The sequence below is a fragment of the Scomber scombrus genome, chromosome 9 (assembly GCF_963691925.1).
Source record: "Scomber scombrus chromosome 9, fScoSco1.1, whole genome shotgun sequence".
In the NCBI taxonomy this organism is placed as follows: Eukaryota; Metazoa; Chordata; class Actinopteri; order Scombriformes; family Scombridae; genus Scomber; species Scomber scombrus.
Genome location: NC_084978.1, coordinates 16715155 through 16726616, shown reverse-complemented (window position 1 = coordinate 16726616; position 11462 = coordinate 16715155). Strand labels below are relative to the sequence as shown.

Sequence of the window (11462 nt, the reverse complement as noted above, 5' to 3'; positions counted from 1 at the left end):
AAGCAGGGTTTCACTTGACTGAGTGCTGAATAAGAGCCACGATACAGTGACTACTAGAGGATTCACCTGGAGACATAAATCCATTAGCATCGAGCCGAAAGTTAAGTATGAGCAACAAGCTTTATGTTACAAAGTTACTCTGATTTACTTGTCATTTAAACTGTGAGATCTATACTGAGCATGTACACTTAGTGTGTGTGTTCTAATGGTACAAAGTCGAAACAGGAAGTGGTACCGGTGGTTAACAATACTAATAACTCTTACTCTTAAGAGGAGACACAACTAATGATTATTTTCATTATCGAGTAATCTGCTTATTATTTTCTTGAATAATCAATACATTTATAAAATGTCAGAAGATTGTAAAAAATGTGCATCATAATTTCATTTAACTCATCAACTAATACCTGCTGCACTTTCTCTCCTAGGGACACCAGGAGATGCTGAGTTATGACGTTGCCTTCCTATGGTCTCTAACAGGTGATGGGTAGAGCTTCAAAGATGTATCCAACAACCTCAACTGGCTGGTTCTTTCCTGACAGATAATATGTTACCCAACTAAGAAATGTATCATTCATGCTAAGTGCCTTCAACTTAGAAAGAAGGTCTACTGTGCTGGAAGCCACTGCAAGTCAAGTAAAACCAGACCACACCACACACATTATCAGAGTCATATTCTATATTCAATAATATTAATATTCACCTTATAAGTTCACATTATATAGAACAGAAAATAGCAGAAAATACTCACATTTAAGAGGCTGATATATCAAATGCTCGAAAAGTGACTCGCTTTAGCAATTACCTGATTGCTGATTAATTTTCTGACAATCAATTAATCAATGAATCGTGTAAGTGTTTCAGCTCTACTGTTAAAAGTTACTAATGTACTGTTACCTATGTAGAGAGGAGCCATATGTTATCATTTATGAGTTAATATATTTTCCACCAAATGATTTGCCAAACATTAAGCTTTTCCTTTTACTATTCTCTGTTAATAATCTATACATGAAAAACAAAACAGTAAATGTGTAATGTGTGAATTTTCTGCATTCCTCCCACACCTATTCCAAACATCAATTTAATTGTCTTATATGTGATTTTATGTGAATTTACCATATCATCATATACATCGATGACTGAAAATGTTACTATCATGATTTCAACCATAATGCAGGAATGGCCACTGAATGAATGAGAAACCCACCAACACACGTTGAGGCTTCACTCAACGTGGCAGCAGAGAGCGAGGGGCTGCCAATGACAGTTGGTGCCATCACTGGTGTTGGCTGTCTGCCACCAGGCACTAAACCCCCCCACAGCAGGAAACGAGAAGAGCTGTTTATCTGACTTACTCCAAGACTGCCAGCATCACCCTCCCCCACCCACTACTTACCAGTTATGGGCAATGTTCCACACATCACGGCCATATCTGCCCTTCTAACTGCCCCCCGCCAGCCTAACATCCACCACAAAGCTCCCCTAAGCCCACCCACTGTTTCCCATATATAGCTACTGTTCTACCTGCGCTCCTCCACCTATTCACCCTGACCATATGCCACCAAAATCCCCCTCTGGTTAAATCTATAAACCCATAAGGTTTGGTGTTTAGTCCTCTCATCAGTGTCTGAGTCTTAAATCCGTGCCCCAAACAGAGAGAGAGTGAGGTGAGAAATAATACACATTTTTTTCAATATTATTTAAAGTACTTTTATATCTCTCAGCTCTCAGTATTTGTCAATTGGCAAAAACTAAATAAACATTTATATTTTTAATAATTTTTTTAACATTGCACTATATAGGAGTGATAAGACTATGTTTTGTTATAAACAAGTATAAGGTCATTTACCTTCAAATGTTCCTAGAGTCAATTTTAAAATTTCATTTTATTTAAAAAAACAAAAAAAAACTGATTCACAAAATATTCCTTCAGGCCTTTCTAAAAAGATTCAAGTTTTAAGATTTGCTATTTGTTCACTAAATTAAGAATGGAAGTGTATAGTTCTGACATTATTAAATACATTAAATAGTAAATAAATCAATAGTAATACATCAACTGACAGAACATGTGTCAAACAATTTTATAATCAATCAAGTAATTTATGAAGCAAATATGTGAAATATCTGGAGTTGTCACATGATAATATCTACAACCAAGAAGGCTCATTCAACCCTCTCTGAATAACCTGGATGACTGAAAATCTGCACAAAGAACTTCACTTTAAGCACCTTTCATGCAACAAAGGCAAGCTTAAAACAATATGCAGACAGGAAGGAAAGGACAAAAAAAGTGTTACTACTGATAACATAGCATTTACACCGTTTCTATGGACAACTAATTGATTGACCTCTCAGTTGATTGAAAACACCTGCTGTGACGTCACTGAATTGCAATTAGTCGGGAGCCACGCTACCTGTTTAAAAAAAGTGATCTGTATAGTAGTGTAATAAAGCTATAATTCAACTACAACAGGCATGTCCTAACTCTATTTCACTATTTTGAATCCATCTGGCCATTTAATGTCGTAACTCCAATACTAGTGGATAGACTCACATCCTGTAGTGTGGTAGCTAGGCTATATTAGCCGGGTGACGTTAGCATGGATTGTTAGCAAAGCAACTATGTACTTACATTCAGACACTTCGTGTTTCTGGACTCCTGCCTGGTGAATCACAGTGCGATATTCGTCATCCACTAACCCAGGAGAAGAAAGAGACCTATGAATTCAGCCTTTTATATCTCTGACTTCTCAAATCACCTGAGCTTGAAGGCAGCTAACAGTTCACTGCTGTTGGAGATAAAAAAATTGATGTGTTCAGATCGAAATATGGGGACTGAACTACTTTCACCACAGCTGTCCCACATTTCATATACGCCTTTGATTAAAAATGTTGATTATGCATCTTTAAATTAATCTGGAACCTGTATATAATTAAAACAACTTTCATAATCCTGTGTTTCGTTGATGCAACTTTTTTTAATTCAATATTTTATTTTTTTTATTGTGTCATTCTCAATTTAAAATGTAAATTGTCAGCTCTTCTCACTTACAATATATTTTACACATTTTTAATTGTAAATGTCTTTCTTTGTTTTGCTAGTATGTGGAGTTACTTAACTTTGTGTATATTTTTGACTGTTTGACAACACCAAGGTAAATTCCTTATATGTGCAAACCTACTATTCTGGTTGTAGCTGAAAGGTTTTGCTGAAACACATATTTTTTAAAAATGACTCTCAAAATCTATGCTAAAAAAAACAAATTGTCTGCATGGTTTGACACCGTGAAGGAACATGTTTTCAAGTGAAAACACCATTTAAAAGCCTCCGTTTTTATTCTAATTTGTTAATTTAATCCTTATGTTAGGAAAAAATTAGACCTTCAGCAGAATCAGGCACATACAGTAGGTAGACACACAAGCACATACAGTCATTCCCACCCTGACAGCTCAACTGTCCTCACTGACACACTGCAAAATCCTCCTCCTCATAATAATCAGTAATCACCATAATACAGTAATCATCATCATCATTACCCTGTGTGTAACTGGTTTGTTCAGGTACAGTAAGTTCAGTTCAGCTTGTCCTTGTTAACCTGCCATGCCTGACTCTGGGCTTTTGTGACAGCAGCCTCGGGCCTGTCTCCCGTAGCAACCATGCCATTCAGTCATGACGCCTTGGCCTCGGACCTTTACCCATTACCTCGGTGACAGTGGAGCGTAAACCACCCACTATCCCAGCCATCACTAGGACCCGTTGCTCTATGCTGAATCTGATCTGTATTGTGTCCGAACATTATCTCCTTCAGTAGTGATGGTGCAGACACAGGTAGAAGATCATTTATGCAGTCTTTTATGCTTAACCAGAACAAATCTGCATCCATCAAGAAAGATTAGGTCATTTTTGTCAAATAGTCTCTTGTTGAAGAAAGGCTACACTATCTGGATTCCTGGGGTTGGGATTTTTTTTATTAGAAAAATGTAGTTGTGCGTCACCACAGACCTCTCAATCTAAGCTGATTTATTTAGACTTTAAACCAGACATGCTTTAAAAACAACAACAACAACAAAAAAGAGTCCAAATGAAATTTAAAAAGTGGGGATTCACAGCTGATCTGCTGAATCACTGATGACTCAGGTTTAGTTCACAGGTCATAATTATGTAAAAGAGCAGATAGCGTCAAAAGCTCCCCATGAACACAAGGATTCTGTAAATATTTCTAACGCCTGTTTATTACTGAACTTTACTTATAAAATAATCATCTTTGCACAGGAGAGACTGAATCTCACACACAGTTTTCCATACAGATAAATGGACTTTAGAGGGAGAGAGTGGACTTTAAGACCTCACTACACCCAGCCAACATGATAATGATCAGCATCATTCATCAGGAGCACCCTTGTGTCCAATCAAACGCAGCGATGCTTGTGCGACTGTCTGTGTTGACCCGGTGCTTCTCTCGCTTCCCACCCCCACTCCACTGTGCAGACACACGGTTGCTTAGCAACCCAAGAGCAGCCTATGGAGAACACACACTCGTTTGTGCAGACACTCACACAGTTGGAAAACCCAGGAACTCTGACAGACAAAGATAATGTACTCCCACTCCATCCCTCCATCACGCTCTGTGACCCCCAAAAATTTGAAGAGAAATTCGGGGAGGGAAAAGCACAAGTGCAACACAGCTGCCTGGAGGAGATCCAAGCCAGTAATTGCTCTCGACTGCATAGGATTCACACACATGAAAACCATCCCTGAAGTCAACTGTGGGCATCATAAATACATCCAACATAACAGTGAGGCGATCCAATCAGTGTCTTTGATTTTTTTTTTAAGCCCCTTGTCACATATCTACACCCTAAAGCTCAAATAATATTTTGTGATTGAGACTGATTACCAATGGATTTAAACCCAGGAGCCATGAAATCAGCATTTCCAGCAGACAAAGGGCTTTACAAGATGAAAGTTAAAAGCTCTGTAGCATCTCCTCAGTCTAACACTATTAGCACATTAAGTGAGTGCTTAAATACAGTCAGCAGACGATGGATCAACTCAATGCCTTGAGCGAGGGACAGCACTATAATCCCCTAAAGGGGGGTTTCACTACAGTAATGGCAACTCACATGAAACCACAGCGCCTGGGGAGTGGTGGGACTGGGTAGATTATGGGCAGCCTTGGGGCAACGCTAAACCCCTTAGCACCCGTGCTCACAGAGGCTCATGAGAGACACACACACACACACACACACACACACACACACACACACACACACACACACACACACAGGTTTGCTTAAGTCACTTTTGGGATATTTGCATAGACGTTAGTTAATTTCCTGGAGATTTACACTAACCAAAACTAAACGAAACCCTTACTCTAACCTTAACCACAGACCCAAAAATCAGTGTCCTACCAATTGAGGACATGGCTTTTGTCCCCAGTTGCACAAGCCAATCGAAAATCAAGTCGTCTTAAGTTTAGTGTGTGTCCCTGAAAGTGACTTAAGTCATACCCACACACATACTCGACAGAAAGTGTGTACACAAGTAAACACAACCATAACATGCGTGAAAACACACAAGTATGATTAAAACTGGAAAATATAAAGACAGAGAGGTGTAAGCAAACACATCTAATACATCTGAGTGTGTAATTTGACTGATTCCTTACATACACACATTCCCACAGGGAGTGGGGGTAAATACTTCCTCTCTTTTTACTCCTATATGAAATGTTTTGGGAGGGGAGGGGGTACGGGGTGCAGTAAATGGGTGTCAGGGGGATCATTTTACTCCTGGAGGATTATAGGATGGTGATGGAATGACTCTTTAGGCCAAGGGCAGGAAAGTGGCAGGAGGTTGAGAGTGTTATTTTTTTTTTTTTTAGTTGCTGGAAAATTAAAGCAGCAGCCTGAGGGGCAGGGAATAAATGGAGACATGGTGACATAAAAGGTAAAGAGAAAGGACATTATAGCCTCCTGCAACATAGTATGATAACACTATCGCTTGGTGATAAATACAGAGTAGGATATGCTTTCCTGACAGGGATATCGTTACTATTATATGATAACTCATACCAAATCAAATCACTGGAAGAATGGACTGAGGAGCCATTAGACTTGGCCCATTAGGGTCAAATGATTGTATCTCTTACCAACAGCCTGAAGGCAAAACAAGGGCACAACACACAGGTTTGTGGGTTGCTTTGATCAAATCTGTATACATCCCACCTTTATGCACTGCCTTGCAATGCTTTTATCACACACTTTTAAAACCCTCAGAGTCCTTTCAGCCTGGTCAACTATTCATTCGTTGCCTTTCACCCCAGGGATAAGCTGCTTAGAGCAGAAAGGACATTACACATAGCCATATATAAAAAACAGAAAACACTGCAAAGCCTATGTGACCTCTGCCTATGAAAAAATACACGCATACCTATTCAGAGTCCCAAATCTGTGTATAGATTTTGGTGTCAATCTGACCCGGAGCTTTCATCCACACATAAATACAGTAATTACATAGTATGAGGACCTAAAAGGTCTGTAAGAGCCCGCAGCTGTACTCAGTGGGAAGTCAATCCTCTCCCATCACTCACACAATGAAGCACGAACACATGTTGCCCTCATCTGACTCATAAATCCTTATATATGAAACTCTTTTCTGTATTAGGGTTGGCCTTTGAAATGGTTGAATTTTCATGACGGGGAGTGTAAAAAATAAATTTAAAAAACCCAGAGGGAGAGACAGACACAGGTGACCTTCGGGGGGAGGGGAGGTCACTGGAGGGGGTCACTGAATGTAATCTTTCAATGATCAAAACAAGGACTCAGCAGCCTGGGGAATACACACACCCAGCTTGCTCCGCTCAGCAGTTGAGGCTGTAATGTGTGAAAGAGAGAGTGAGAGACAGGGACAAATGTCCTCTCAACCTCCACACATCCCACATGCTCACACTATTTGTTTGCACGTCTAATGGGGTAGTAATTGCAGAAAACGGCTTACGATTAGTTGAGAAATCCCTAGACTTGACCAACATATTAGCCATGCCTTGAGGAAAAGGTACAAATATCATAGAACTGGTAAAACATGCACTATCACTTACATACAAGCTAAACTACAGAAGAGGAATTATGTTTTGTGTAGACACAGTAACCCAAATCTTGAGGACACATACACTATACTCATATTCAGATTTTTGCCTTGTAAGCACATGTTCACAGTCTGACTCCATGAGAGTTATGGCATGATGACACAAATGCATACATCAGGCAAAAAACATCAGAAAATATAGGACACACAGGAAAACATGCTGAGGGCAACACTTAAACACTACAACACTAAACTATTTTCTACTGTATGTTAACACTGCCCCCTGGTGTCTGACACAGAGTAGTAAAAAAATGATAGACCACATGTTTGAGGCTGAGGAGAACAAATAGTTTGTACGACTATATTCTTTAATTTCACTTGGCAAAAAACGGGATGTCAAATAAAAGCTCAGTTCCTCTTTAGCGACACAGTTATGATCTCATTTCAATTACATGTTTCCATTTTACAACACAGTCAAAATAAACATTTGCGGTGATGCGCGGTACATAAGCACAATTTTGAAGGAAGAGACGTGCTATCCTACCTCTGCATGCCACATGTCTAAATCTAATACCAACTAGGCTTTCTGTATTGGCTTTATGAAAAACAGTATTTTGTAGTTCTTTTACTTCAAGTAATGAAAAGGTACTCCACTGATAAGGAAGAATATCATTGAAAGACCCTGGATTTAAGTTACTTTCTTTACAACAATAGCCAATGTTTCTTAATTATGGGTGATCATATGTATTAATTTACAATTCAGTGAAATGTTACCTGAATATCTGTCAGATTCACAACTGAAAACACAATTAATTGACTGAACTAAACTGAACTTTGTTATCAGATGCATAAAATAAAATTTAAGGCTTATTCATTTTATTTTTTCCCTACATCAAATCTGGAAACATTAAATACTTCCTAATTGTTTAAAGTATTCAGTAATAGGGTCCAGTGGGACACAATAGCCAACCCTGAAACAAGTTCCTTGGGTTTATTAAGTGCATGACCATTATTTAAACAAAATGTCTTTAAATAGGATTAGGGCCGATGTCTGGCTCCTGCTGATCATCCATGTAGTAGGGATCTCCTTGGTGGACTCTGTGATTGTGCACCCTAAGGTTCCCTCTGTGGGCAAACCTCTTCCCACACTCTGTGCAAGCAAAGGGCCTCTTCCCCATGTGAACATCCCGTTGGTGGGCTCTCAAGTTCCCGCTGCGGGCAAAACGTTTACCGCACTGTGTGCAGCCAAAAGGCCGCTCACCTGTGTGTGTGCGAGTGTGAACAGTAAGCTCAGAGGGAGTGAGGAAGCTCTTGTCACAGAACTGACAGGGATGCAGTCTGACTCCTGTGTGGCGTAAAAGGTGTCTGCGCTGGTGGGAGGGGTAGGTGAAACACTTGGTGCAATACGGACAGGTGTAAGGTCGTCCGTTCCCTCCGCTGGGAGCTGGCGGGTGGCTGAGAGTGTTTGCATGTCGTAGTGTGAGTGACTGTGAATTGGACTGCGGTCTGAGAGGGTCTCTGCTGCCAAAGTTTGCGATCCGCCTTGTGTGATTAATGGGGCCTCTTCCACCCCTGTCTTCTCTGGGTCTCCATGGTGACTCACCAGAAGGAGCCTGTGGCTGATCCTGCTGAGCCTCCCTTTGACCCTGTACTGAGTTCTGATTGGAGCCCTGGTTCTCAGGCTCCTGGTCCAGGAAAGGGAAAGAGCTATCGTCATCTTCATTGCTGGTCTCGTCAGAGCCAAAGCTAGGTCGGAAGCAGGGTGTGTCTGTGCCGGTGCTGCTGCTGGCTGGACCAGAGCAGCTGGTGCCATCTGCCTGCAAGTTTTCCAAACCAGGCACCCCACCTCTAGAAGCATCTAACCCTGGTAACCACTCTCCTGGCTGAGCTAGGCTTGGGTCAGGCCTCGGGGAGCAGCGTCCACTCTGAGAGATGGAGAGAAAAGGTGTGGAAGCTTGATCCTGGAGGGTTCGGTGGTCTGCACTTCGACTGCCTTGATCCCAATGAGACACTGGAGACAAATTGAGGGGGGGGGAATTTCAAGGTCATCAGACTATAGTTTTGAAAAAACTAAACAGACAGCAGCTGAACAAAGAATGTGCTGACTTCTTACATTTGGCCTTGGCTTGTGTGGCAGACAGAGGATCTATCTGTCTCTGGTGCTCAGCAACAAGGCTTCCCTCTGGGGCTTGGACTGCTACAGACTCCATGGTAGGTCGTGATCCAGCACGCTGTGGAGAATAACAGGTCAGGCAGGGCATGGTGCAAATGTAAGTACATTCTAGCTGTTTTATGTTTCATTGATTGGACAGCCAACATTTATTTTGTGGATCTGGGTCTGACCTCATGTTTTACTGAAGCTCCATCCTGGCCTGTGCCCTCCTCTTTCAGCCCGCTTAGACCGTGACTGAGTCCTGCTGCTGGGTCTAAATGAGGAGACACATCCTTTCCTGTGCAAGAAAAGCATAGATCAGTCTGAGTAATGCCTTGAGTGCTACTTCTGCAGTGAATATAAGTGAGGACAAAAATGGGTTTGGATGCAAGATCATCCTTTACATTTAATGTCGATAAACAATGTAAAGAGAGTCAGTAACCAAGGTTAAAGACCAAGTCGGCTGCATTACCTGCTCCTGTCAGGGTCTTCTGCCTCAAGCGGTCCTCTCTGTCTCCTGTTGACATCTCCCCTTCCTCGATCCCTCCACCCTTCGCCCTTTGCCTCCTCTCCACTTTCTCCAGCCTGCCTCGGAGGATGGAGATCTCCTGTGTTTTATGCGCCAGCTCCGCCTGCTGCTCACACAGGCTGCTCTCAAAGATCTTGGCGATCTCGCACACAGCGGCTGCCAGCAGTGAGTCCATGACGGTGGCCAGCTGAGCATGGAAAGCACCCCTCACAGACTCCATTGCCCTTTGTTCCAGGGACGATGTTTTAATGTCAACTACTGATTGACACCGCAGTTTTCTTCGATGATTGGCCACCAGAGGCAGCTGAGGCACGATGTGGCTGTTACCACTATACACTCCTCTGCTCTGGCATCCGTGAACTGCCATCAGATTTTGCCATGCTAAGCAGCTACGCCATTTAACTGTGACACACCGTATGACTGAATAACTATTGATAATTAACCTGTGAGGTGTTTTTTTCAAACGATCTCACTGAGGTTAAGGTGTTAATGTGCTCTATCTTGTAAGGTTTGGCTACTGTTACATACAGTGATGACAAGCTATGCAGTTCAATGCAGAGACTCAGTTTGCATATTACAACAATATAAACACAATTAACTTATAGCTAGCAACAAAAAACAGCCATAATGTCAGTGTTTCGGTGAGTGCTAGCTACCTCTGGCTAACGTGTAAACAAGGGAGCCAACGAAGCGTAACCTGCACTGACCCGCTGCAGCTCGTACTAAAGATGACTGTAAATGCTTTAAAAGACAGCCAAAGACCGCAAATCAGCAACGGCCTCTCACAGTCGATGGGCATGTGTCATTATTGGCTTTCATCAAATCCAAGGAAACACTCCGTACGCATGTGAAATCACACTCAGGGATGCGGAGAGTCGTCGGCCAGCTAGCAGGTTGGTATCCGCGATGTGACCATCATAGGAAATCTCGCGAGAACACGACGGAGGGTGCTGCAGAATGAGGAATCCCAACCAGTCTCCAGGTTTGGAAAAGTTACTTTGGAAATGTAATAGGGTACTAGTTACTCTGTTTAAAATGTAATCAGTAATGTAAATACTACAATAATAATAATACTTCAATTACTTAATTAAAGTAATGTAACTTATTACATTTGATTACTTTTGGATTACTTATATAATTGGGGTAAGTGTACCCATTAAGTCCACCAAAATCTAAGTTCAGGTGTTTTTCATGGATACTGACATGATTTATAAGGGAGATCATTTCTAACAAAGATTGATCTCATTTGAAAATGTATTCACTAGTTCATGTATATGTTAGAATATAAAATAAAGATATTTTGTCAAAAGAGTCAAAAGTCTGGCATGGGCTTAATTGGTGCTGTGACACCATGTAAGCCCATGTGTTCTCCAAATAATTCTACGTCATGATTTATAAACAAAATATAAGAAATATTGTTTTCAAATCATTAAAAACAGCAATATATGTATTCACTAACATGTTAATTTTTTTTTTTAAATGAGGGGGAAGCCCTCCTCCTGAGCAAAATCTTAATGGTATGACTTCAGATGTAACCCCCTTTGTAACCATCAACATTTTCATAACTAACTGTAATTTAATTATATTTACTTTGTAATTAAATAACATAACGCCATTACATGTAACTAATTACTCCACAACACTGCCCATCTCTTACATTTTAAGTAAGTAGGTGACACTACAATATTACA

General features: G+C 41.0%; 1 protein-coding gene across 1 annotated transcript; it reads right to left on the bottom strand.

Annotated features, from left to right (window-relative positions):
- Positions 1–7512: 7512 nt before the first annotated feature.
- Positions 7513–10665, bottom strand: LOC133986042 (early growth response protein 1-like). Its single transcript, XM_062425815.1, has 4 exons — positions 9715–10665; positions 9434–9540; positions 9204–9321; positions 7513–9101 (listed from the first exon to the last, which is right to left on the bottom strand). Exons 1-4 carry the CDS (start codon positions 10136–10138, stop codon positions 8119–8121), a joined length of 1632 nt encoding a protein of 543 aa, XP_062281799.1. The 5' UTR covers positions 10139–10665; the 3' UTR covers positions 7513–8118.
- Positions 10666–11462: the final 797 nt, after the last annotated feature.